Source organism: Didymella exigua, assembly GCF_010094145.1.
Source record: "Didymella exigua CBS 183.55 unplaced genomic scaffold M421scaffold_4, whole genome shotgun sequence".
Classification (NCBI taxonomy): domain Eukaryota; kingdom Fungi; phylum Ascomycota; class Dothideomycetes; order Pleosporales; family Didymellaceae; genus Didymella; species Didymella exigua.
In genome coordinates, this window is record NW_022984778.1 from 952,888 (window position 1) to 978,777 (window position 25,890).

Here is a 25,890-nt window from a genome sequence, read left to right on the forward strand (position 1 = left end):
TGTTCTGAAGAGGTAGATGCAGAATAGAGACGGCGTTGAGTGGGCAATAAGGAACGAGGCCGACGATGCATTGAAGGAACCAATCGACAAAGGAAAGCTGTCAGATCCCTGCTATACTGCAGGTGCGCAGCAGCACCACCACATGAGACATGATGAGTGCTTTGCGCGCGACAATGGACGCGTACATGATTGCAGCTGGACAATAGAGCTCTCAAGCGGGGACATGCAGCTCGCAAGCATGAAGCCGCCGAACATGAACGCGGGGGAATTAATGGCATGGCAGATTCCCTGAAGCGTTGTCCAACTTACCACAAGCCGGTTTGCAATGCAACACAAGTACAAAGAAGCACTGCACGATGCACGATGAGAGTCAGACGAGCACCGTGATGTTAAACGTCGGAAAGCGGAGTCTAGCGCATGGTGGTTGGCCGGTCCCTTTCCGTCCCAGCCCCTTCGTCCCTTCCCCACTCCATCACCTCCGACACGTCACCATCGCACAGGTCACGCAACCCTCACGCAGCACCGACGACTTGCAAACCACGCCCTTGTGTGCCTCGCTGTTATGCCCCACTTCGCTCTTGCCGTACTCGGCTTTATAACTCGACCAATGTCGAAAACTCCATCAAATCTCTTAAAACAGGGACGCGTCTTGCGTTCGAAACTGGCGAAAGCCATTCCTGTGGCGCAGTGGTAGCGCGCCGTTCTTATAAGACTCGTCAGATTCTTATGACTCATCTGGGTTATGCGGATGCCGTGGGTTCGATCCCCACCAGGTACGTTCTTCTCAAAAAGGAGATAGTTCCTGCTTCCTGTACTAACATGGTATAGGAATACATGAACCAATGTTTCCACCTTTTTGCTTTTGCTGCGGCGTCGCAACTGTCAGCAAGTGAACAGTGCGATTTAATTTTGCCTACATGGCGCCTGGTAAGTCCTGCTATGCAGTAAATGCGACAGACTTTGTGATATGTATAATGCGTGAGGAAAGAAAAGGCATGGTCTTCAGGCTTTGGTCTTCAGCATGGATCGCCATGTGCATGCGGAACACTGTACGTGTAAGACTGCAACCGAACTATTGCAATAGCAGAACCAGCTCTAACGCTTGATCACCTGGCTCTGACACTCGGCGAAGGGTTGCAATGCAATACAGATGCACAACACCTGTGAAAAGCATTGTAGTCTTCCAAAGAGGTGAGTTAGTTGGTAGTGTACACATGCATGCTCGTTTCCTCCGTCAGGGCCCAAGAAGCTTACAACCGGCCCCTCCTGCTATCAATCGTGCAACCCACGGCCGGCATGCATGCACCGGCAGAAGACGTCAAGCGCATGAGATGCCACACGACCTTTAAGGTCCAGATATGCGCATAAGGTGTTTAGCAGCAATAGTGCACGTCCGGTTATTGCAATCCTACAGGACCCCCTACCCTTAGATCATACCATGCCATAACTCTTACATAGTAATCATGACACTCGCATTCTTGTACCAACTCACTAGCGGATTGTCCCCATTCTTCGTGCTTGTCTCTGCGATGTCCGCTCTGCCTGCCATGAAATCCTCGTGTGTGTATGTGCGGGCGAACTTGCCCGTGATGGCTGTGTACATGGGCTCCATGACCTCAAAGTCAGTGGGGAAGAGGATATCGAAGTAGCCTTGGTGAACCTGGAGCCAGTCAGTGCATGGTTTCAAGGGGATATTGCTGGGATGTGCACTTACCAAAGGCGTAGAGACGGGAATCATTTGCCTCTTGTACCTCGTCTGCACGACCGGCGCGTTGATGCCTTCGACTGCTTCGCCTAGCTTGTCGAAATCGGAGCTGATGAGCTTGTGATTGGGGAATTTGGACGCGAGGATGTGGAAGAATTGCATGAGTCGTGTTGGTATGTACTCCGGTTGACTGAGGTTTGTCCGGAAGGGCACCAGGCTCTTCATGCTCTGCATCAGACGTGAGCCTTGGAGCGGGTGGGGATAGGATTCGCACGCTGCGTGTCGCCGTTCCAGGAACTGCATAACTACAGGATCGAGGGTGCGAGAGTAGTATTCGAACATCTCGCCGCGCGGGTCAACGACGACGTGCGACTGGTACGGGGAGCCAGTCTCGTTATCGTACTTCAGGGCATCGTGGGCGAAGTTGTCGAACACCTCAAGGGCAAGGAAGTAGCAGGGCGAGGAGATGTATTGGTTCCAATCGAAGATGGAGCGGTTCACAATCTCGACTTTGTCTGAGTGCCCTCTTGCGTAGGCCGAATGTCCCAGCCCTTTCTGCTGCAGGTCTGCGAGTTGGCTCGAGATTTCGATGATTCGATATTTCGTCCGCTCGTATACGTCCGGGTGTACATCTCTTATGTAGTCCAGAATGTTCAGCATCATTGTTCCGTTTCCTGCGCCCATTTCGTAGATGATCAGATCTTGGTACGGGAAGAAATTGTACTTGTAATCCTCCACCAAGTACCGCGCCAGCGCTTCTCCGTAGTATGGCGAGAAGAGCTCGGTCGGTGTGTGCCAGAGCTGGCGCAGTTCATTCGGCTCTTGCAGGTCGAGCGCATCCTCGAAGTCGGTGTAGCGGTGCCGCAGCTGCTGAAAGAACTCGTGCTCTGACTTCATAGCGTTGAAGTTAAACGGATCACCAGGCGAGAAGATGACGACTTGCTTAGAGAAGTAGCCGTAACTCGGATTGTAGAGGCTGTCTTCGATGAAGTCGCGCATCAGCATCCTCACTCTCCGTGGCCGCTCCCTCCTGCTGCGCAGCATATCTGATGTGACCATAGGGTATCGCTCGAATTCCTCCGTCCTCTCCTGCGGAAACGCATTCTTCCTCGGCGTCCATCTGCTCTCTCTGCTTGTCTCCCCCTCACCCAGTCGTGTGGCCTTCCCTCGGCGCTGCAGCTGGGGTGCACGCACGCCCGTGAGCGCCGGTCGAGCTCCACGGGCCAGGCATTGCGCTGCTCGGTGGGAGAAGAGCTGGCGAAAGAGTTGTGTGGCGAGCGGTGAATCCATTGACGCCGGTGCAGGTCGTCTAAACTGGGTTGCGACAGTCAGGGAACTGCGCGACTGCACGTGTGGAGTTTGCGGGTCGCTCCTGCCCTGCCAAGCCGCGGAACGTTCAGAGAGCTCCATCTATGCTCCGACCATTGCCGCATTTGTACACCAATTTGTGATCAGATATTTTGGAAATGCCTGACTACACCAGGTATTACATTGCAGGAGCATTCCTCGGCGGAGTGGTTTTGACTGCGGCCTACAATCGACGGTTGACGAACTCTTCTGACTGCAATAATTCCCCAGACGCATCAAAACAGCAGCATAAGATACTCGCCATATTGTCGAAGATTAACGATCTGGACACGCTGAAAAAGACATTGGTGGAGCTGGAGAGCTCGTTGGTTAGAGGAGAAGGCGCTGGGGACATCAAGGAGGGCATTGAAGGCTGCATCGGCAATACTCCACTCATCAGAATCAAGTCCCTGTCAGAATATACAGGATGCGACATCTTGGTGAAAGCTGAAGTGGGTTCTCTCAAGTGTTCTGACATAGTGTTGGAAATATTGACGCGTAAGACAGTTTCTCAATGGCGCTGGCAATAGCCCAAAGGACCGTGTTGCTTTAAGCATCATCGAAAAGGTGAGTTCGGTTCCCTCGCTTGCAGAAGTTGGCTGACCATTTTTGCAGGCCGAAGAGAAAGGTCTACTCATCCCAAATTCCGGCGACACCATCTATGAGGGCACAGTCGGCAGCACTGGCATTTCGCTGGCTGCGATTTGCAGGGCACGTGGCTACAAAGCGCACATGTAAGCAGCTCAATCGTGAATGCCAGACCATTGCTGACTATTTCCAGCTGCATGCCAAACGATATGGCCGTTGAAAAGTCCGACATACTCCTGAAACTAGGCGCTGAAGTTGAGAGGGTCAAGCCGGCACCCATCGTGGACCAAAAGCAGTTCGTCAACCTCGCGCGGACGCGTGCAGCAGAACATACAGCCTCCGCTGATAAGCCAGGTCGTGGACTGTTCGCCGACCAGTTTGAGACAGAAGCGAATTGGCGCGCCCACTTCACCGGTACCGGACCTGAGATCTACGAGCAAACGGGCGGATCACTCGATGCATTCGTGAGTGGTGCTGGCACCGGGGGAACTATCTCTGGCGTTGCGCTCTTCCTGAAGTCTCGCCTTCCTGCTGTCAAGATCATTCTTGCTGACCCTCCGGGCAGCGGCCTGTTCAACCGCGTCAAGTATGGAGTGATGTTCGATCCCAAAGAGAAGGAAGGCACACGCCGACGTCATCAAGTCGACACCATCGTCGAGGGCATCGGCATCAATCGCATCACCCACAATTTTGATGTCGGCCGAGAGCTTATTGATGACGCGATCAGGGTCAACGACGACCAAGCGGCATCCATGGCACGTTGGCTAGTTGAACACGACGGCATCTTCGTTGGCAGCTCCAGTGCCGTAAATTGTACGTCAAAAGCTATCATCATAGTGCTCATGGATATTGACTCTTGTAGGCGTGGCAGCTACGAAGCTTGCGACGCAACTTGGACCTGGTCACCGCATTGTGACCTTGCTGTGCGACAGGTAAGACATGTTCGCAGCAGATTGAAGTATTGACTAATAACTTCACAGCGGAGCTAGACATCTCAGCAAGTTCTGGGCTCAGACCAAGCCCGTCGGTGGCGCAGAGAACGACGTGACTCTCGAACAGATTCTTAATGCTTAGAGAGACTTACATTTGCTCACCGAATATTCATGGTTGCTATTTGCCACCTATTAGCGATATACTACTACATCGATGATTCAAGAAGCGAATGGCGATCCCCCGGCGCCTCGTAAAGGCGATGAAACGACCATACAGGTCCGCATCCGGGTCGTGAAAGGTTGGGCCATCACATCTCGAAGCATGTCACAATGCACGCCATCAATGCGCACCACACATTCAATCCATACGGCCGCTAAATCCTCTGGAGCCTTGCATAAGTACACACAACAGCGTTGTGCAGAACAGTGTTCTGTCTACTCGAAGACAATGGACACGTGACGAAGCAAGACAAAGCTTCCACACTTCACTCTCGCGAAGACAGGCTGTCTTATGGAGATAACAAAGAGCAAAGCACCAACAAAGCTGGCTTTCCAAAAACTCGTCTTGTGCGTTTGTGCTTGCATTATATATGCCCAACAGCCCATGCCCCTGCCGGTTGCTCGCGTCCAGCATCTCAACGACACCGGACCGTAGCAAACTTCTTCGCGCAACAACTGCCAATAACTACAGAAGCTTCACGCAAACGCATCATGCCTTCTTTCCGCTTAAACGAGCAGAACAAGATTAGCAAAGCAAACCGCCCACGGACCCGGCTGTACGACCGCCGTCTGGCCAATATGCAGAATTCAAAGAGCCCATGCAAGCTTGTACTGCAGATGAAGAAGCGCTCCCTCGCAGAACGCAACCCCGATCTCGCACTCAAAGTCTCTCAAATGCGCCTCACCATTGCACCCATAGTGCATGTCGTGACCGGCGTGCCTGCGCCAGACTACCCACGTACAATTCTTTCGCTCTTTACATTAACAGAAGTACAACTCGATAACCTCGCAGAATACTACAGTCAATCTCACACACCGACGGTGCTGACTTACAAGTACCCGACAACCATGGACTGGAATAAGCCGGTCCTGCAAAATGACCCGGCGCTGCCTTCGGATTGCAAGTTCAGCGAAATCGAACGGTTGAAGATCAAGATGCGGATGTTTGCGCGGTTTATCGGGATGCGCGGTGCGGATACACCGACGTGGGAGCATGAGCGTGCGGTGGAAATCCTGGGGAAAAAGATCAGGTGGGTGGTACGGCAGGAGGAGGAGAAGATGCTGCAGAACAAGGGGTACAGGGGGCTACCGCGGTATCAGTGAAAGACTACAGGAGAGCTCGGTGTAAGAATGAGAATGAGAATGAAGATGGATGAATAGCATAGCACAGCATTTGCAGCGTTTTGAGTGTTCAGCATGGCAGAATCAACTGGTCCAACTTGAGCCGAGTGAGTTTAAATGGTTCAACATTGTTGCGGCCTGATCTTACTCTCGCCCAATCGACACTCCTATTCCACCACTCCACTTACGCGTTCGATCCGCGATCTTGAGATGCCCAGAAGAACGATGTGACCTCTTCGTGTGCGGTAGAGAACTCCGGCTCGAGAGTTTTCCAGCAGATGCCGTCGACTGCTTCACTGGTCTCGATGCTGAGTTGTCTGGCAGGACCCCGATACCGCGCTAGAAACATCTCACCACTAATGATATTGTGTGGGTGGCTTTGATCCTGAGAGATAAGGTGTAGCTGCACTCTCATAGTGCCTGGCCTCCTTCATGCGTAGTAAGCTCATGTACCGAGCGAACACAAATAGCTACAGCCATTGAAAAATCGGAAAAGGTTGACATATTGTTGCAAACTCCAAGGAATATAGAAGCCAGTCAGATCACAGTTGGACAGTGGTTGTGACCTCTTAGAGTCTCCGAGGACTACAATACTTCCGGTCGTCAGCGGGCCCTGCTTCGACTGACGCTGAACGACTCTCTGGTGTTGTTGTAATGACGATGATATTGGTGATGATACAATTGCTACGCTTGTTCTACAATCCTTGTACACGCTGCTTCGAAGCTCATCTACTGTGCAACCAATGCCTGCTCTGGTGCAGAGACCTTCGCTGCTGCCGCCTGCGTTACAGCTGCAGGTGCGCTCATGGCAGGAGTCTCTGCAGCTGCCTTACTAGCCTGAGGCGCCTTCCCAATTACCGGGATATCAACGTCTCCGTTCTCGAAGTGTTGTCTCCTGTCACCCAGAGACTCGTCGTCCAGATCTGTCAACCGCCTAACTTTCAAGTGCGCCTCCGCATTGTGCATGCCCACTACGCCAATCGTCTTCTCCAGCCTTCCCCAGATCTTGACTGGCGGCGCCTCGCCACGGAACAGCTCTCGCCCTTGGTGTATCAACTGGTTCGCCGCAAAGCTCCCGGGCGCATACTTCGGCTCGTACGGCTTGCGGTCCCACTGGCCTCGCTGTAGTCGCAGGAGGTGCTGGACCATGCCGTCAGACAGTGTGTTTTCGAACTTGATATCGCGAGCATCGACTCTCTCCTCGTCCCCACCGCTGCCGGTGCGCTTATTCGGTCCATCACGCGAGCGATTGCCGGGGCCGCCCGGTTTTTCATCACGCCCACGAAGGTTGGGGCCGCGCCTGCCCCCGACTGACGCGTTGCTTCCTGCTCGTGACCCGCTGTTGCGCGAAAGCTTCAATTGGGCAGGGGCGCGAGCCATAGCGCCCGGCTGTGGTGCACCTCTCCTGGCTCCCTCGGGACCGGTCGCTTCCCTGGTGATCTTCAGACTGCCTTCGGGCCTGACGCGCGGAGGACCTCGTCCAGGCTGTCCATCTGTCTGGCCGCTGGGGAAGTTGCCCTTTGCGAGGCCTCCAGGCTGGATACCTGCGGTGCGGCGGTTTGCTCCGAGGCGGGTAATCTGGCTGAGGGCGTTGGCGGTGCGTGCTCTGCGGGAGTCTGGATTCGCCGATGCTGCTGATATTGTCAAAAAAGGTCGTCGGTCACTGCAGCTGTGTTCGAAGCATACCAGGAGCGGAGGGCGCTGCACCAGTGGACTCCTCGACCCTGCGCGCAGACAGGCTGAAGGCCCTCGAAGAGCGTTTTGGTGTCGTTGCAACATCTGCAGCTAGTGTACGCCGCAGCGCGCCCACTGTTGGGCCCATGTTTCGCTGATACATGGCCGTAATGGATGGGAAAGGCGACGATGCCGTCGTCAAGATTTCGAGGTCGTGGAGTCTTGGCATGACAGGGATCATCTCCAACGCGCCACGTGCGCTCACCTTCACCATCCCATCTTACTCGAGCTCACTTCACCGCGCCACGTGTCTCGTAAGCAGATCAAAGCCCAACAAGGTCCTCGCTTGTTCCCGCGACCCTTCTATCTGATCTATTTCGCCTCCCCACAGAGCTTCCGTCGCAACACGCCGTCACCAACTCACCGCACTTTTCGACAGACTCCAGTCACTCATTCTTGATCTTGTTCCTTTTGTGAACCCACACTCCTTTTTACCACCCAAGTCGCCATAGCTATCAAGACCGTCAAGATGCTCAGACGCCAGGCCACCGCCATTCAGCTTACGCAGGCCGACATCGAGGCCTACGAGGCCAACCGCCAGCGCAAGCTCTTTGAACAGCAGCAGGCGAAGTCATCCCAGACCTCTACCGAGTCTTCCCAGAACTCTGAAAACAGCCAGCAGCTCCCTCAGAAGAGCAAGAAGGACCGCGTCCTGGGAAACCGGTGATTGGGTAACGCGCCGTTCGACGCGTCTTCTTGGCCGACTCGCGCTGTTCACTTTTGAGAGCACACCGTGCAACAATTTACGCATCTTGACCCAACGCAGACACTATTTGCAAGCGCAGCGCGCCGTGTAACAACAACTTGAATTCCGCGCGTCCGGATGACGTCGCCTGTTGTGAATCAATGCGCACGACATTTACGACCTTTTACAACTTTTGCACGTTTTTGGATACGGAAAGTACTGGAGTTCTGGCGCTGGATTCGCAATCACTTCACGACATCTTTTGCTCGGTGAGAAATCCTTCACTTTCACAGTACACATCTTGTGACTCCGCGGCTCATGGCGTGTAGGTCCTACACAAGTTTGAACGAATCGGACGAACATGCAATTGCAAGAATGCCGCCCCTCTGCACTTCTCGGCTGCGTTGGACAGACTTGGAACAACGGCATTGTGTAAGTCGACGTCACGTTGCGTAGGCAACTTTCTAATCGCCTATCACTCACGCGATTCAGGCTCGTGAATGCCCTTTCTGTACGATCCCAGAGTATGGACTTGGAGCCAGTATTGTCTTGGCAGAAGAGGGGGATTCGTACAGCGGACTCCCTTTATGGAATTCACGTAAGTGCCATTCGCCGGCTTTCTCTACCTTTACTAATATTTTCTCAGGCCAAGCCTTTTGCAACTGCTAGCAATAACGAAAGCCACTTCTCCCACTCTCCTTACTTCATGGCATCGTCCTTGTGACCCACTGGTGGGCTGGTATGCTGAACATCGCGTAGTTGGAATGTCCAGCAACCGCCCCGCCGCCCCGCGCGACGCAAGGAATGCTTGGCCAGAGCACCACCACGCCACAGCCATGACTATATCATACTTGGGGTCTCACTCGGATGGGTCTTCACGCTGGTGTGGGCAGGTTTCCTCGCCAAGATGTCTCCCCGAACTGCAGCGACCGCGCTGCTACTTGCTTCTTTACCTTATGGCCTTGCCTTGCCCCAAGTCATTCCTTTGGTCAGCGACCTCGCACCGAACGTGACACCTGGCGCACTTTCACTCATTCCCACTCTGGACGCATCCACTGTTACGGTTGTCGGTACTATTGTCCAACCTGCAGTTGAGTCTGCGGTCGAAGAAATTGCTGATGCCATTGAAGATGCTACCGAGACCGTTGCCTCCGCGCTGAAGAGCGCCACAGATGCTGTCGAAGGTGGCCTTCCGACAGACGCTCCTTCTATCTTGGACCTTGATTCAAACATCCTTCCTTTGATCTTGCCAGGTGTCCTGCCCGTAGAGACTGACCTACCCCCTGTCGGTGCCCCGGATGTCGTGTCTTCTGACCTTACTGACACCGACGATCTCGAGGTGATCGATCTCCCAGCGCCTAGCGAGGACCCCTACAGCGATGATGGTCTCATTGCCGAGCCATTCTTCCCTGACTTCCTTGACCTCCCTGACGAAGCCAATGTACCTATCAGTACATTCAACGCCGTGGTCCAGCCTCTGCTGTCAGTCATCCAGACTCTGCTCAACTCTCTGCCCGGCAACTTCGCACCCCCTCTCCCTGGAATCTTCCCCCACCCGTTGCTGCCAAATGAGACACCGGAGATCTTCATCGATCCTCCACTGCCTACCGAGGCCTTCAACGATGCCGACGGGACCGCTACTGATACGTTTGACCCTCTGATCAGCATTGTCATCGATCCTATCCCAACCAACTCAATCGCGGCAGACCTCCCCTTCGCTAAGAGGCAGGCGGCTACAGACATCGACACCAACAGCATCTACGCACTCATCGCACCCATTCTCGAGGCTATCAACGCTCTCCTTGCGCAGATCCCCTCTGTCGGTCATGCAGTGTCCGATGTCGTCTCTAACGTCCAGGCTGGTGTCCCAGAATTGCCCGTCGACGTCCCTACCCTTCCAATTGTTGATGTTCCGTCACTGCCCGTACCTGACACCACGCTGCCGATCCTGCAGTTACCCCCTGTAAATGTGCCCGATGCCTTGCCTACGGATGACTTCCCAGTCGATGTGCCAACACTAGCCCTACCCGAATTGCCTCTCACGACCCCGCCTGCACTTCCAGGCCTCACCTCAGACATCCCGGATGAGGTGTTGAATGCACCCTTCCCGGATGACATTGAGGGCATCGACTGGGCTGCATTCGAGTCGCCGCCGTTTTCCGGTCTCCCAGCGACGAGCCTTGATGACGTTGCAATTCCGGACGACATTCTCAATGTACCTGTGCCGGACTTCGATGAGAACGGTCTCCCTATCGACAATGTGCTCGATACTATCTCGGACGCCACAGCTGCTGCCCCTTTGGTGCTGCCCACGAGCCTTGACGCACCTGGTGTTCTTCCGACCAATCTGCTCGACTGGCCCTTCGCAGACATCCCTGAGACTATCGCACCAGCTGTGGACGGCGAGCTTCCAGATCTTGACGACCTCCCCATCCCAGATGACGTGCTAAATGTACCAGTACTCGATGGTGCCCCACTCGACTTGCCCACGGATGCGGCTGGTGGTCTTCTCGCCGACCCACTTGCGAACCTGCCAGTTCCAACCAACTTCCTCGAGCCTGCAGTTCCTACTGAGCTTCTCGATGTGCCCGTCCCGACTGACTTGCTCAACGTCCCGGTCCCGACTGACTTGCTCAACGTCCCGGTCCCGACTAACTTGCTCGATGTTCCGGTCCCGACCGACTTGCTCGATGTCCCAGTGCCGACTGACTTGTTCGACATCCCTGTTCCTGAGGGCTTTGAGGACATTGCAGTACCCACCGAGATCGTTACTGCTCTTCCTGCGGCCCCTTCGCTGGCCGACCTTGCCGACGCCTCCATCCCAGATGACATTCTCAGCATCCCTTGGCCTGAGCTAGACGAGAACGGTGTCCCCATTGACCTACCCGTCGACTCTGGAAATGACCTTATTGCTCCTGCACCCCCCACAAATCTGAACTGGTGGGATATTCCAGTGCCTGATGATTGGGTTGACGTGGACGACGTTCCATCAATTCTCCCCGCTCCTGTGACACCAGACAATATCCTGGCCCCTGAGATCCTTGACGAGAGCAGTCTGCCACTCGACTTGCCCGCACCTGCGCTCCCGATCGAGGCCTTCGGCGCTGGCTTCCCAATACAAGCTCTACCTGATGTACCGCTCGCTCTTCCCGCGGCCTCAGATGTCGCATCCGAGCTGCCCGTTGATAATCTCTTACCCATCGAGGGTCCTGCTGCTTTGACAGAGGCATTCACCGATGTACCGACCGATGCGCTGAGTGGTCTGCCGACTTCAATCCTCGCAGATGTGCTTCCTGTGCCCGCCGACGCTCTGGCTGTTGCTCCGGCGGTCACCGGTCTGGCTGAAGATCTCCCTGTACTACCCGCCCCCGCAGATGTCCTTGCTCCGGCCCTTCCTATTGCGGCACCTGCAGTTGCTGACCCAGCTCTGTCTCTCGTCCCTGCTGTCAAGCTTCCCTTCCAAGTGCCTGCCGCAACAGGCTCCCTAGGCAGGCGCCAGCTACCAGACTTGTTCGCTCAAACCACACTGCCAGTTGACAGCGCTCAGGCCGCTTCTCCAGCCGCTGTCAATGCTATCACGATGAGTTTGATCAAGCCGCTGCTCAGCTTGGTCAGCTCACTGCTTGCTAAGCTTCCCGGCGTGGGGCAGACTGTGCCGGATCTTGGTGCTACGCTGCCGGATGTGAGCACTCTCGTACCAGCTCTACCTCTGCCTGCGATTGGCGGAGTTGCGTCGACTGTCACTGGTGCTTTACCTGCAAGTCTTCTCCCAAGGCTTGAAGACAAGCTGAAGAAGCGTCAGTTCGGCCTCTTCGGTGGTCTGCCTTTCCTGGGCGGATTTACCGGCGGTCTGCCAAACGTCGGCGGTCTTGCAGGTGGTCTTACTCAGAATCTGCCGCTGGTCGGAGGCCTCACTGGCGGTCTCACTGGTGGTTTGCCAAACATCGGCGGTCTTACTCAGAATCTGCCACTGGTCGGAGGCCTCACTGGCGGCCTCACTAGCGGTCTGCCAAACGTCGGTGGTCTTACTCAGAATCTGCCACTGGTCGGAGGCCTCACTGGCGGCCTCACTAGCGGTCTGCCAAACGTCGGTGGTCTTACTCAGAATCTGCCACTGGTCGGAGGCCTCACTGGCGGCCTCACTGGCGGTCTACCAAACGCCGACGGACTCGCATCCACTGTCACTGGTGTTGTGTCGACCGTCCCTCTTGTCGGTGGGCTCGTTGGAGGCGCTGCCCCTGCACTTGGTAGTGGTGCTATCCCCGATGTGGGCGGACTCACACCTACTGCCACCAAAGCTGTCAAGGCCGTCCCTGGACTTGGCGACGTTGCTTCCACGGCAGTACCCAAGGTTCCTCTCGCGTTCGATTCTGGTCTGACTAAGACTTTGATTCCAGCAAGTCTTCCTCTCGACCCTTCGGTTCTCCTTGGTGCTATCAAGCCTGTGCTCTCGATTATCGAGTCAATCGTAGCCTCGCTGCCGACTGCAGGAGTACCTCACGCAAAGCGCGACGCTGCTGCTCTGCCCATCGACCCTGAGCTCATCTTTAAGATCATCGCGCCTCTTTTGCAAGTCGTTAACAAACTGATCGAGCTCATCCCTGCTGATAAGCCTGAGCTCCCAGCTGTTACCAATATAATCAATGGCCTTCAGAAGCGCGGTGTCACAACAGATATCCCCTCACTGCCGGTTCCTCTGGACATAAACATCATCCTTGCCGTCATCAGGCCCCTACTCGAACTTGCGACTGGATTGCTCACGAAAATTCCTGCTCCTGTGAGCAGTGTCATTTCGACTTCGCCACTCAACAATGTTCTTGGAAGCCTTCCTTTAGGAAAGCGTGATACCGCTGCAATCCCTGGACTTGAAATTCTGGCATCCATTCTCGAGCCATTGTTGGCACTTGTCAATTCCCTCCTCGCAAAGTCTCCGATACCACTCTCTCTCTCGGTACCTGACGTTGGCCTCGACTCGATTGTTGGAAGCTTGACTAAGCGTCAGCTTGAGACCATTACTGGCGCTCTCGATCCTGCAAGTACCCTGAGTCTGGTTCAATCACTTGTCCAGACCATACTCGGACTTCTCAACGCCTTACCCGTCAACCCAGCTACTGTCCTACCCAAAATTCCTCTGAGTGGTTTCGGTAAACGCGACCTCGACAGCCTTCCTCTCCAGCCAGATCAGATCCTCGGCCTCGTGAAGCCCATTCTCAGTCTGATCACCTCCTTGCTCAAGACCCTCGTGCCTACTGTATCGGATGCCGTTTCCTCGCTCCCTGTTCCTATCAGGCGCCAGGTTCTCGGTACGGGCATTGATCCTGCCGCCATTGCTGCGACCGTCGCGCCTCTGCAGTCCCTCAGCGACGCTAGTGCTATATTAGAGATTCTGCCTCCTTTGCTCCGTGTTCTCGGCCAGCTTATCGCTGGCCTACCTCTGCCAGCGGTACAGCAAATTCCCCTAGTTAACACTCTTGGGAACTTGGGCAAGAGACAGCTTCGCGGTGCGTCTGCTGATGCTACTCAGGCTCTGAGCATCCTTCCCGGTCTGCTCAACCTTTTGTCAGGTCTGCTTGGTTCTCTGAACTTGCCTGTAAACGCTGGATCCATCGTCACAGGCGCCGCCGCTCCTGTGCTAGGTGCTGCCACTGTTGCTGCTGGCCCCGTTCTGAATGTTGCCGCCCCTCTTGCCGCTCCTGCTCTTGGTATTGCAGCACCCATACTTGGCGTGGCTACTGGTGCGGTCGCTCCAGTAGTCGGCACAGTCGGCGGTCTTACAGGCACAGTCGGCAGCCTCACTGGCACAGTTGGTGGCCTTGCGGGCGGAGCAGGTGGACTTACAAACCCTCTTGGCAGCGTTACTAGAGCACTCGGTGGGCTTACTGGTGGGCTCACCAAGACGCTCCCCATCCCTGTCAACCTCCCTCTCGCACGTCGCGCCATCGAAAAATTCCAGCAAGGTCCTGCAAGTGACTGGGAGTCTTTTTTAGGTGAGCTGGATGAGTCCAAACAGCCAGAGTTGGCTGGGCTCATCCACGACTCCGCGAAGGCCGTCAACAACGATAATCTCGACACTCTGGCTGATACTCTCAGGTCTGACTTTGGCGACCTGAGTGAGTACACAAAGTCAGCCTTGCTGGAGGGTTTCGCTGCCACCACATTCGGCAAGCGGAGCTTGCGGCTCGCCAAACGCCAGGAGTTTTTTGGTGTTCCTGGAGTGCAGAGCATTGGTCCGAACCTTGACGATGCGCAGAAGATTGATTTGAGCGGGTTCAACCTCGACCCAAACAATCAGCTCAACGGCTTGGCTGCAGGAGGTACCCCAGTGGACACCGATCGACCGCCCACTCCTGGCTCTTTTGAACAGCTGAGCGACCCGTCAATCAGCCTTGGTGACCCTGAACTCCTTGATATCCTCGTAAGTGGCGGCCTGGACCCCAACGGCATGCGCAGCCCCGTTGGCGGTGCTCCTGTCGACGATGTCGAGGAGACCGATCCCTACGAGGGCATTCGTCAGTCCCTGGAGCCTGCTTTCGGCAGTGGCAAGCCACTTGAGGGCCTTGATGCCACGCTCCAGGCTGCAAAGAATAACCGTTTCAGTGAAAGAAAGCCAAGCCTTTCGTGGGTACCGCAAGCCGGTGGATCGGCTGCTGCACAGCAGGCGGTGGCAGCGGCGAAGCAGCAGGGCAATGTTATGCTGTGGTTCCAAAAGTCCATCAAGCCGAGCTGGAACAAGGATGTTGATGCTGAGATTATGAGATAGGTGACGTGAAAGAGATTGAATGTAGGAAGAGGTGGAAACAATGTTTGAAGTGGTTGTTGATGTTTATTTCCGTTTGAACGACGCATTAGGTAGCTTGCTTGAGATTGAATGAATGAACGACAACGAGAAAACATAGTATCTTCCAACTTTCCGTACGTGTCAGTGACAGCCTCGACTAAGACTAGACTGCCAAGTGGAGCAGGCTGAAGACCTTGATGCAACTCTGACCATGGTGAGAAATAATTAGACATTGCTGGAGTAAAACTGCAAGCATGCAAGGTCTCTTGCTATTGTTATGTGACCACATGTCCTGTCGCACCGTTATTGTGTGGGCATGGCTTCACATGGCATTCGTCATGTTGATACCTCAATAACAGCCAGACAATCAGCCGGGTAGGAAATCTGTAGAACAGCACCCAGGTCAAATGGCATCTTTGAAGGCCACTCACAGTACTTCCTCCGAGGGTCCTCGACTCGATTGCTACTTCTAGACTTGATCAACTCGATCAGATGGGAGTCGCAGGGAGGCTCTCCGTCTGATGATTTGCAAGCTGGTCTCGTAAGCCCACGAGCACAGCAAAGACGTAGATCACATGGGAGCCGACTCGGATGCTGCCGGATCTATAGATCGTTACTTTACATGACTCGTTTTGGTCTAGTGGTGGAGAGAGGCCGCCCGTTCGTGCCGGTGCTAATGATAGTCTGCTAAGTGACATCTTGGCAGGAGCACTACCGGTACCTATCTATTGGTTGAAGCTTTCGACGCTCGACGTTCAGCCAATATAGCGACACCGGCGACACCATGTCTTGATCGTGGTCAGCCCAAGGCCATGCAGACTACTATGTACAAATTAGGTCCATCCCCCCTCTTCTTCTGTACTGGCTATCGGCGTAAGGCTCTTTGTGCTCGCGACCGATCTTGAAGAGGTGCGAAGTGCTTAAATGTTGGCTTCGAGTGATTCTTCCATGACCCCGGAGGATTCATTCATATGACAGTACCGCACGTGCCGAAAGAGCAAGGTCGCAGTGTTGTCCTTGTAACAACGTGTGAGGTTCGTGACATGCGGCGACTGATAATGTGCAAGCTGCGCATCTCGTGCGGGTGGTACTGTTGGAAACCGTGGTCTGCTTATGAACTACAAGGGTTTCTCACGAAATCCCTATCTAATCGCGATTGATTCGATGCGCATTTGCAAAATGAGCAGATAAACCAGTCGGAAACTGAACCCAGTGGCCACCCAGCCAATAGATATTCTAGCGCTCTCATTAGTGTTCCTAAAATCGATCAAGTCGAGAGTGTGAATCCGCACTATCGCAAGGCTGATAATTTCCCTTTCAATCCTTGCTTGAGATGACATCGAAGTGTTGGCGGGCGACTTGCTGGAGGCACTCGCGCTTGACGTCGAGTCAACGCACCAAAGGTACCGAAAGGTGATTGTGGTCAGCTGGCAGTTGAAGATCTTACAGTATCATCGAAAATGACGTTGCCGTCGCTCTCTTCTCCTCTCCACATCCCACCATTTGGCTCTTTCTCGGTCGGACCATGCTATTCTCCTATTGCTCTACGACCATTGTTTGTTCTCAAAGTGGCAGATGCCGTGAGGACGTGAACTCTGACTGCGCCGCCATGAGTCGTCGAAGTTCGCTTCTCCGGGAAATTCAGTGACAGCATCCCCACTGAATCGCATCCACGCCGCAGCCCTGCTGATCGCCCCAAACAACGCCAAAATTTGATTTTGACACGGAACGTCCCTTTGGTGGTGACACTGACACAGTCGCTCCCGTGTCGAACATCGTGAGCCCGATGAATTGGCAGGCTAGTCCTAGATAGACTGGACAGTCGATTTTTGTGTTGTTGCAGAGTCGTATCTGCATCGTGCAGCGGTATTCCCAGCCTGTGGGGCACAACTCGTGCGCAAGCGCGTGGACAAAACTTGGGTGCATCGGGAATCAGGGACTACCGGTACGGTAGCTCAGGCAGCTGAATGTCTCAATGTTCCAAGAGCTCCAAACACATACGTCGCGTTTGGTACTTACGTTTAGATTTATCGACAGTGTCGTGCGGCTGCCACTGACTCTTTCTCAACAACTGTCATTCTCCAGAGTCCATGGGCTGGAGACCGCGTTCGCGGCGGCACCGCTGTGGGGGTAGGGCTGATGCGTAATGACAACAATGAAGGCCCGAACTGTGCCGGCGCGGGTCGGGCGTACCAGACGCGGGTCGCGGAGTGAGTGCCAGAAAGAGGAAGCGCCCTGAAATGGAATGCAGTGGTACTGTGGCTGCCTGAATGCATAACGTTCCTGCGTCCTGGCGTTCTTGATGCCACGACAGTCAAAACGTTGCGGCACAAGATGCCCCTGTGCTGGATCATCACTGTTACGAGAGGTGATATTCATGCAGTGAGCTTTCTGGCCGCAGGACAACACGTGGCTAGCAATCTTGCATTGGAGATGTCGGACAAAGCCCTATATACTGGATCGACTAGAGCGATGGAAGCGAATCGCGCACGGTGCTGCGTGCGAAGCGAGTTCACAACGGCGACGTTCATAATTGGAGATGACAACGGACGGGACGATACTGACGCACCGCAGCCGCTCTGATGGAAGTCTGAAGGAACATTGGCAACATCAAAGTGGAGATTGCCGTCGCAGCGATAGACCTACAGCGCGAAAGTGAAGCCCTGATAGCCTGTTGTATCTCGAGGCTAGTCTTGCAGTTGAACAACCTGCGGGAACAGTCAAAGAATTTAAGAGGATCCCTGACAAGCATCGAATTCTGAAGTGTGGGTGCACTCAGAGTCCACAGCCTGGAGGTGACGACAAGTGAATGTCATTGATGAGAGATGTTGTGTTACTTAAACTCGTGTTTGAAGTTCGGAGAACCAGTGAGCAGGGTCGGTAGATGCGGAGTGATTAAGAACTGAGGTCGTACCTATCCCAGAGTCTTGCTTTTGATGGTTGCCGACAGCATTCGGTGACACCAACCAGGAATACGGCAATGATGCTCGTGCAAATCAGTGCTCCGGCCGAAGACCAGGATAATACCGTTCGGCAATAAGGAATTGCACAAGCAGAGGCTCGGTCGAAGAAAGCCGTCTCAGGCGAAAGGTGGCTCAATACAATAGGTAGGTGTCAGCAAGAATGTTCACAGTAAGTTCTGAGGGCAGACCCAGTTTGATGAAATGAGCGCTGACAAGCATTGGCAGCCATCGCAGGCACCCGTGGACTGTGTTCGCTCAACATGGCCATCTGAAAAGGACCGTATCGCCTGGAGATGTTCATTTGTCCAAGTGTGCCAGCCCTGTTTCTAGACAACCGATCGCCGCTTTAAAGACGATCGCCGCGTGGCCGTTGGATCCTGGACACTGCAATCCACCTTAGATCTGGGGCAGTTGAGAATCCGGCCGGAGCTGTACAGAATAGTGCTTTGCAGCAGCGTAAGCGAAGCATCATCGAACTGCGCATATTAGATGTTTGGAGTGTAACCGCATCTGAGATGACGGCCGGCGGCCACATATTCTGAGCAACGGAGAACACTCCGTTCAGATGCAAGAGATCCGTTGTTGGGACGGATGGATAAGTTGCTTAGCGCAATAAGGCCTTAGTTTGACAATGATATTTGTAGAGGCGAATCAGAAGTGGGTAGCAGCTGTTTACTCCATTCGTGTTTCACTTGAATCCCAAGCGGAGCTGCGTACAAGTTCACCGGTCGGCGGAAATGCCCGTTAACATACTGACGATGCTTGATGGGAGATCATACGACTCACTGATGAAAGTTCCATGTTATCTAATAGGTTCGACACCAAACGAGGGACAACGTAGTTCTCGAGCTGTGAAATTGAGTACATACACTGACTGTGGGCATGTAAAGCCCAAAGCGGTTAGAGTACCCCAAGCGGTTGACGGCGTCCCTGTATGCACGCCCAGGAAGCAGGAGCCTGATTCCACGCGTCTCGCGAAGGAACGCATCCTTGAGATTCTGGGTGCCTTGCAACGCGCTCTGGGCTAAGAGCTGAAAAGTGAAGGTCCGCGGCTGGGAAGGATTTTGCCCACCGAAAACTTTGCTAGAGGACCAAAATCGATGGAGTGTTATCAAGGATTGTCAAGGGTAATGTTAAGTGCTGTGTACTATGGCTGATGCTTTAGGATGATGGCGACATCAGGAAGGCACTTCAGGCCAGGCTGGAAGGTGAGAGCGCTAGCTGTCTCAATTCGGACAGGCTGAATTCGCACGTCCTCGCCCCCGTACAATTCCACGAGGTAGGCATACCCAGCATCTCTTACCCGATAACTAACACCCAGACTTTTTCTCGCGTTTGTCACGCGATTATTTGGCTAAAACCATGACCGCCTAGGCAGCTCTTGGACGCAGCGAGCGTTGCATGAACGATGACGCACCATGCCACAACGGCTGGCGCACACGCACTATGCGCAGCAGTGATAGTTGGCTCAACAGTGTCGCCACAGAGAGCTCGGCGCTGAAGGCTCTTTCTACGTTCGGAGAACGCCGGTGCAGGTATCAGCTCAGCGCTCCCTTCATGGATGCGAATCTCACGATAGTCATTCGGAGCTGAATTGTGGGTTGCCGTTCGCTTGACGGAATGCGTCAACCACTCAGCAACGAGAAGCTGGAACACACCTCACTGTTGACGGAGGGGCGACTACGGCACCCTGACGCTGCGTGCTACGAAGCAGAGGCCCAGGACCCAAAGGATGTCTCTTGGCCTCCTGAAGTGCCTACAACAAGCGAGCAGCGGTCTCACCAACTACATGCGGCGTGATTCCACCTGGGACTCGTCACAGAACGCCAATATCACTGCATATTTTCCATACGTCCTGTTGGCATCACGTTCAACGCTGGACAGAGATGTGGTGGTGCCGCCATTATAAACGCCGCATCGAAGCGCGCTTGGGGGACCAATGCTTTGGGCGCACTGTAGGTATGTAACGCGGCGACCTTCCCCATCTTCCCAAATAATCAGGACGATCGAGCTCAGCAGTGGTGCCGTCAGACTGTGTGCTGCCGTCGGATTTCATCTGGCCAGTGCCATCTCCCGTACGAGCTCCGTTCCTGGACCCCATCTTGAGACCCCTGCACGGGCCCGCCCTCGGAACCCTGCTGTCTATGCATCTTGGGAGCTTGGCGTTCTTGGTTCGCCGGGGACACAGCACGCTAGCTTGGGTCGTACGTATCTGCAGGGGGTCATCGGCCTGCCCCTGTTCATTGTAAAGGATCAACGACCATGAAGCCGGCGGCCCCAACCAGGAGCCGCCTTCGAGGCCTCTTGTTCTTGGGCTATCTGCAGCCACCTTTCCTGCTCCCTATACTTTATTATCCAATAGCCCGTCGCTCCTTCGTTTTGCTCTAGTTCTCGTGGGTTTCTACTACCGACTACGCCCTCATCATTCCTTTTTCAACCGTTTCACACAAGCTCTGTGACTGGACTAACGACTACGAAGCCACTTTTGCGTCCCATTTTTGCTCTGCGACACTCTTTTGAACATAAGGAAAATTGCCGTCACGCGTTTCAACTTCCGCATAGACAAGCAACACCGCAATCGCCAGACCGACCGATACATCACTCGGCTATACCTCCACCAATTCCAGGAAGGGTACCAGCCGGACTACTCCTCTGACTCTGAAGATCTGGCAATACAAGCTCGTCAATTGGAGCTCAGTGGAGTAGAACTTCAGGATACTCCATGTCGCGCATGTCTATCATTCAGTAGACGCACTCTTACTGATAGATTCCCCCGGCTTTCCTGGAGGCCGAGATGAACAACACAACTTTGGCAGCACTGGCAGACCCACTCAGAGGTTCTTGCCCACCGCCTTTCTACGATGTGACTGAATTTGGGTTAGACGGATGTAAGTCATAATTGCCCGGCCTCTTACCAGAGGTCTCACTGACATCGATAGTCGTTGATGGACGCTTTTGTGCGCCAGTCGACTACCTCCAGAAGGGACTAGTCTGCTGCCTGCCATGTCCACTAACAGACTACCTATATCCTCAGGGTAAGCTGGAGGAGAACTCCCCTTTACTTGACAATGCTAAGTAATCTTACAGAATTCAACAAATGGTACAGGGCAGCAGAGGCTCTGAATGTCGCCGGCCTCATCTGTCTTGTCTTCTTGATGGCAACATTCCTGGTTCTTCCTGCCGAGAAGACCCGCCGACACTATTTGAGTTACTGCTTGATCGTTGCTGCGATGCTCATGGCTCTTGGATTTGTTATCCCATTCGGCGCAGAGCCCGAACAGTGCTATGACGAGATCACGCCCAATGACATGTACTCGAGTCTGACGTGTGCATTCTCTGGTGCCTTCCTCATTTCAGGCGGTCTGTCAATCGCTGTATGGATATTTATCCGCGCCTTATCCATGCACCTTCAGATCTGCTGGGACGTCACGCCTGGCAAGAAGTTCTTTTACTGGGCCCAAGGATTGGGCTGGACCGTCGCCGCAACATTCTTCACAATCACGATCACGATCACGGGTGTCTCTTTCCGTTTTGGTGATGTTTGTCACGTCAATTCGGAGCATTCTATGAAGGACTTTTGGGGTCCTCTCCTCGCCATTTCAGGTGGTGCTATGCTTATTCAGCTCGCAACGTAAGATCTTAAGCACGTTCCCGATAGGACATCGTTGACATAGTTCCTAGGTTTGTGTACTGCATCAAAGTATACTTGCAAAATATGTGGAGCGATGAGAAGACCGAGACTCACAGCAGCGCTGGACTACCCTCGTATACTGGCAGTGTCCGAACAAGGTCTGCCCGAGCCGTATATCGTCGAGTCCGAAAGGTTCTGTGGCTCCAGTGGAGAGGTATCACTATCGTCGTCTTCATCCTGGTCGACGTTATCTTCTTCTCAGTTGTGTTCATATGGCTCAACGCCCTTCAGAGTCACGCCCTGGACGATCTTCAACAACTCGAGCCGTATCTCAAGTGTCTGGTTTTGTCCTACCCGGCCGTGGATCCATGCTTGACGTATGGCCAGGAACTAGCTATCAACCAATCGACCGTCATCGCTATCCTGATGATGTTGTCCATTGCTGGTCTGCAGGCCTTTCTCTTGCTTCTTCGCTGGAGCATGCTGACTGGGTGGGTCGAGTTTTTCCAATCCAAGTTTAGCAAGAACCGCGAATTTGTTTCTCTTGACGCCAAACACTATCAGGAGAATCCTAAGAACTACGAGTTGAGGAAGTTTGAACAGACAGACCTGCAATCACCGCCGCACGCCTTCTCCAGCCCAGACTTTGCAAGTCACCGCGACGGCACGCCCGATTATTTCCAGGAGACAGATAGACCGTACAGAAGCCCCACACAGAGCTATTCGACACCAAGACCGTTTTCGCAAGAGGCGATTGCAGCATATCCACGTGTGGACTGGGACCCAAGGAGTACACATGCAAGAGGTGGTCTGGGTCTGCACCCACCGGACTTCGATTCGAAGATCTGAGAAGGCGACAACATTGACTCGCCCAACAAACCAATCTCTTAATGAGAATACCACTGCGCTCGTTACCACCGCATAGCGATCAGCAGCAGAGATGTTCCCCAGATCGGACACACATCGACCTCGCAGATGTGCAGAGCAAATCGACATCCTGTTGTCTAGTCTCTTGCAGACGCAAGCGCCCGACCTCAAAGGAGGTGTCAGAGCAGCGCGTGACCCTTGAGTCACGCTAGGGGCGGTGGCGTGCAAGCGCACAACCAAGCCATTAGCAGAAAGGACCAAAGTGTTTGACCTTAGCAGCTGTCATGGTTTTGGTTTCTTCTGTACCCTGTTATTCAGGGCTTCGGCCCCTCTTTCGTCGCGTCTTTTCATTTTGTCGACCGAACCTACCGGCGTTCACTCACGTCCTTGCATGCACATCGCATCAAAAGAGCCAGCGCTCGCTTTACTCTCTGTCTATAGAAATCCTACGCAGGTGTTAGACAACCGAAACCACAAATTCACCAAAAACACTTGCCCTCCCGCCTCAATGTGTCTTTACTGACTTCTGCACCAAATCATGACATCTCACCAAGTCATTTGTGGGCACGTCAGCTGATGACAGCGGGCTACGTATGCAGGTACGTACCGCTGCAATCGGCGTGCATCTTGCGTTCAGGCTGTTCAGCTCTTGGCAGGAGCCCTTACAATCCGTAACCCACATCGAAAGCTTACGCACGAATGAGCAGTGCTATGATCAGTAGAAATTAACGCAAGGCCTTATGCTGTGTTCCCGTCTGCTATGTTCCCGTCTCGAGTTGCCCTGCAGGGGTGTTTGCCGTGCTGACAATTGAGCGACTAGACTTGAACGGGCATAATTGTCGACTTCCTCCGTGCTGCCGCATCAGAGCGCTTGATGTGAGTGGATATGCTCCTCTTTTTGACACGACAAGCGGGCGTGTGCGAGGTTGGAGGCGCATGCATGAGTCCCCAAGCTGTGCAGCTGGGTGTGGCATCACCTCCAATGTCCTGCATCTCAAATGTCACAGTAAGAAGCGACGAGCGGTTTCTAGAACGTCTCGAAAGCTTGGTATCATTTCCACTATCTTGGTGAACGGTCGAGGGCGACACATGGCACGGCACGCCCATCCGGTGCGTTTTTCCGCGCGGAAAGCAGGCCCAAAGAAAGGCACCAAGGCTACTTCAACGAGTCAAATATGTGGAGAGGAAGAGGAGCTGGGGCCGCGGAAAGTATGGTCCCTGCATGCTACACATATCACAAGCCGGGGTGCCTGCATGGTCCGTGACCGAGGCTCGCGGCACGGTCAAACCGCCCCAGTTGTCAGTGTCCATTCTGCGCCCGCATTCGAGGGATTCATTCAGTCACAATTTTTATGACTCCATGATTGTCTGGGGGATGTGTTGGCCGGTGGAAATTTGCGAATCCATCCAAGCTGCATGTGGGATAAGGATAAGGTGGATGCGCGTAGCGAGGAGCTAAATTTGCGTGGCCAGCAGAATGGACGGCAGAGCGACGAACGCGAGTCTGGAGAATGCTACCGGGCCGTCAACTGGTGAGCGTGAGCGTGGAGACCGCATCTTGGCGAGCTTGAACCATCGAAGACGGGCGAAGCTGTGCGAAGAGCTTGCGAGGAAGCGTGCCATGAACGAAGAGATGGTATGAACTCCTCGTGTCCAACCTATGGTATTATAGCTTACTTCTGCGCTGGTCTTCTCATCCAGTGGTACACATGCTTGCGTCTTGCAGCAAATTTCTCATGCAACAGGCACCACGTAGTAAGGACCGCCAAAGCCCTCCGAGGCATAGAGTCTATGACCTCGCTCTGAGCCTTCAACAACAGCCTGTGAGAATGTCATATTTTTTGAATTAGTAAGGAGACTTACCTCCACACCCAGCTCATCGGCTCTCGCCAGTCCCTATCTGACCAACAGCCTGCCAGCGCCCTTGCATTGATATGCGGGATCGACCATCATTATCTCAAGCGCTGGATTTGATTTATTAGATTGATAAATACAGTACTTTTTTCAAAATGCGACGTATCAACCAAGCTCCCGTCCGTCTCCTCGATAATCTTCTGCCTCAGTGCAAAGAGGTTGTGGAACAGAGTTTGCGCGATTCCTTGTTCTCTTCACTGTCCGAGTAGTCACCATCTATTGCAGGCTGAGGAGGAACCTCGCCGCTCTTGTAGATGTTCCACTTCGCTGCTGTAACCATGTCTCTTTGTCCATGTCGATGACTTTCACGAAGTTCCCGTACGGGCCGCCTCAAAAAATCTGTAGCATCCGCTCGCTTCCTGTCTTACGGCCTTCTGGTGTGCTGTGAGCTGGAAAGATGGCATCCATGTACTCATGATCATTCGCGAAAGCCAAAGAAATGATCTCGAACACACAGGGAGTATCTGCGTCGGCGCAGCATTGCACTTCGGAAGATGGCATGCTTGGTTGTCGATGAGCCGAAGTCTGGTCAAGAGTACAGAAAGAGCAGGATCTCTGGAAGCGATGTGTTCCTGGAAGAGTCCCACGCTAAAAAACATACAAGTGTGGCAAGCGGCCAAGGCGACCCCTGATCGATAAGAAAATTGAGATATTCCTTGCATTCCGGTTCGAATATTCTGGTTTTCCCCCAGGAGTTCGTACTCTACAATACGCGATAGGTGTTCTTGAGAGGACCATACCATCTCCACGATTTCTGCGAGACTTGAAAGAGGAGAATACTGTCTCAAGCACTGGTTGACTGGATGCTTCTTCTCTGGTGCGCAAAGTTGGCACATCACAGGACAGACGTGCCGAACCCAAGACGCTGTGTATAGACAAGCAGCTTTCGTTGAGTCTCCTCACCAAAGCCGTGAGCATAGCATCCCACTGTACCTGATACGCACTGTAGTCACATGAATCTGTTCCTTTCCATGAGGCATCAGAAGAGCAACATCAGTATGTCCGAACTCCTGTTGACATCGTTCGAGAAAGCACTGCTCCCAGCCGGAAACCGTGCGTCTCAGCTAGACCAGGCAGATTGTGATGCCAGAACGTTGGCTGTTGCGACTGTTGCGTGTGGCTGCTTGCCTCGTTGCCCATCTGTGGTGTTGCAGTCGTCTTTGCCGTTGTTCTTGCCACCGATGATGAGGACATTGTGCGTGAGACGTACTTGAGTCAATTAAGTGTTAGTATCGCAGCAAAAGAAGCGTTCGGTCCACCAATATCCGATACTTCCACGCGTCCTTCACAATGCACTGCTGGAAGTTGCGAACAGTACTGAAGTTGCAGTGAAATGAAGTGTTTGCTAACAGCGTCGTGACGCCCTCAGAAGACGAGCGCGGTTGACACATGATAGTGACGTCCT

The 25,890-nt window shown here is 53.7% G+C and overlaps 8 protein-coding genes and 1 non-coding gene across 9 annotated transcripts; 7 read left to right on the top strand and 2 right to left on the bottom strand.

Annotated features, from left to right (window-relative positions):
- Positions 1 to 180: 180 nt before the first annotated feature.
- M421DRAFT_290540 (uncharacterized protein) lies at positions 181 to 983 on the top strand. Its single transcript, XM_033589020.1, has one exon. It carries the CDS (start codon positions 418 to 420, stop codon positions 826 to 828), a length of 411 nt encoding a protein of 136 aa, XP_033452619.1. The 5' UTR covers positions 181 to 417; the 3' UTR covers positions 829 to 983.
- On the top strand, positions 674 to 778 carry M421DRAFT_t22. Its single transcript has one exon. It is a non-coding gene; the product is annotated as a tRNA-Ile (tRNA).
- A 192-nt stretch (positions 984 to 1,175) lies between the features above and the next one.
- On the bottom strand, positions 1,176 to 3,031 carry M421DRAFT_417092 (DUF185-domain-containing protein). Its single transcript, XM_033591318.1, has 2 exons — positions 1,715 to 3,031; positions 1,176 to 1,660 (listed from the first exon to the last, which is right to left on the bottom strand). Exons 1-2 carry the CDS (start codon positions 2,993 to 2,995, stop codon positions 1,451 to 1,453), a joined length of 1,491 nt encoding a protein of 496 aa, XP_033452620.1. The 5' UTR covers positions 2,996 to 3,031; the 3' UTR covers positions 1,176 to 1,450.
- A 140-nt stretch (positions 3,032 to 3,171) lies between these two features.
- M421DRAFT_55202 (uncharacterized protein) lies at positions 3,172 to 4,714 on the top strand (the record flags this gene model as incomplete). Its single annotated transcript, XM_033595288.1, has 6 exons — positions 3,172 to 3,504; positions 3,560 to 3,619; positions 3,668 to 3,786; positions 3,834 to 4,453; positions 4,503 to 4,572; positions 4,621 to 4,714. The coding sequence occupies 6 exons, from the start codon at positions 3,172 to 3,174 to the stop codon at positions 4,712 to 4,714; spliced, it is 1,296 nt and encodes a 431-aa protein (XP_033452621.1).
- Positions 4,715 to 5,283: 569 nt separating this feature from the next.
- Positions 5,284 to 5,895, top strand: M421DRAFT_54504 (uncharacterized protein; the record flags this gene model as incomplete). Its single annotated transcript, XM_033595229.1, has 2 exons — positions 5,284 to 5,348; positions 5,388 to 5,895. 2 exons carry the CDS (start codon positions 5,284 to 5,286, stop codon positions 5,893 to 5,895), a joined length of 573 nt encoding a protein of 190 aa, XP_033452622.1.
- A 658-nt stretch (positions 5,896 to 6,553) lies between these two features.
- M421DRAFT_417094 (uncharacterized protein) lies at positions 6,554 to 7,755 on the bottom strand. The gene is made up of 2 exons (XM_033591319.1): positions 7,600 to 7,755; positions 6,554 to 7,544 (listed from the first exon to the last, which is right to left on the bottom strand). Exons 1-2 carry the CDS (start codon positions 7,733 to 7,735, stop codon positions 6,643 to 6,645), a joined length of 1,038 nt encoding a protein of 345 aa, XP_033452623.1. The 5' UTR covers positions 7,736 to 7,755; the 3' UTR covers positions 6,554 to 6,642.
- A 282-nt stretch (positions 7,756 to 8,037) lies between these two features.
- M421DRAFT_290632 (uncharacterized protein) lies at positions 8,038 to 8,410 on the top strand. The gene has a single exon (XM_033589021.1). The coding sequence runs from the start codon at positions 8,117 to 8,119 to the stop codon at positions 8,312 to 8,314; it is 198 nt and encodes a 65-aa protein (XP_033452624.1). The 5' UTR covers positions 8,038 to 8,116; the 3' UTR covers positions 8,315 to 8,410.
- An 829-nt stretch (positions 8,411 to 9,239) lies between these two features.
- M421DRAFT_89677 (uncharacterized protein) lies at positions 9,240 to 15,092 on the top strand (the record flags this gene model as incomplete). The annotated part of the gene is made up of 1 exon (XM_033597786.1): positions 9,240 to 15,092. The coding sequence occupies one exon, from the start codon at positions 9,240 to 9,242 to the stop codon at positions 15,090 to 15,092; it is 5,853 nt and encodes a 1,950-aa protein (XP_033452625.1).
- A 5,775-nt stretch (positions 15,093 to 20,867) lies between these two features.
- Positions 20,868 to 22,553, top strand: M421DRAFT_54644 (uncharacterized protein; the record flags this gene model as incomplete). Its single annotated transcript, XM_033595240.1, has 4 exons — positions 20,868 to 20,961; positions 21,013 to 21,108; positions 21,161 to 21,704; positions 21,755 to 22,553. 4 exons carry the CDS (start codon positions 20,868 to 20,870, stop codon positions 22,551 to 22,553), a joined length of 1,533 nt encoding a protein of 510 aa, XP_033452626.1.
- Between the last annotated feature and the right edge of the window lie 3,337 nt (positions 22,554 to 25,890).

Excerpts from the sequence above, each read along its gene's own strand:
- M421DRAFT_290540 (XM_033589020.1), top strand. The coding sequence starts at position 418 with ATGGTGGTTGGCCGGTCCCTTTCCGTCCCAGCCCCTTCGTCCCTTCCC.
- M421DRAFT_417092 (XM_033591318.1), bottom strand. The coding sequence starts at position 2,995 with ATGGATTCACCGCTCGCCACACAACTCTTTCGCCAGCTCTTCTCCCAC. Across the intron at positions 1,661-1,714 it reads TTCCCGTCTCTACGCCTTTG|GTTCACCAAGGCTACTTCGA; the intron begins GTAAGTGCACAT and ends GACTGGCTCCAG.
- M421DRAFT_417094 (XM_033591319.1), bottom strand. The coding sequence starts at position 7,735 with ATGGGCCCAACAGTGGGCGCGCTGCGGCGTACACTAGCTGCAGATGTT. Across the intron at positions 7,545-7,599 it reads TGCAGCGCCCTCCGCTCCTG|CATCGGCGAATCCAGACTCC; the intron begins GTATGCTTCGAA and ends CAATATCAGCAG.
- M421DRAFT_290632 (XM_033589021.1), top strand. The coding sequence starts at position 8,117 with ATGCTCAGACGCCAGGCCACCGCCATTCAGCTTACGCAGGCCGACATC.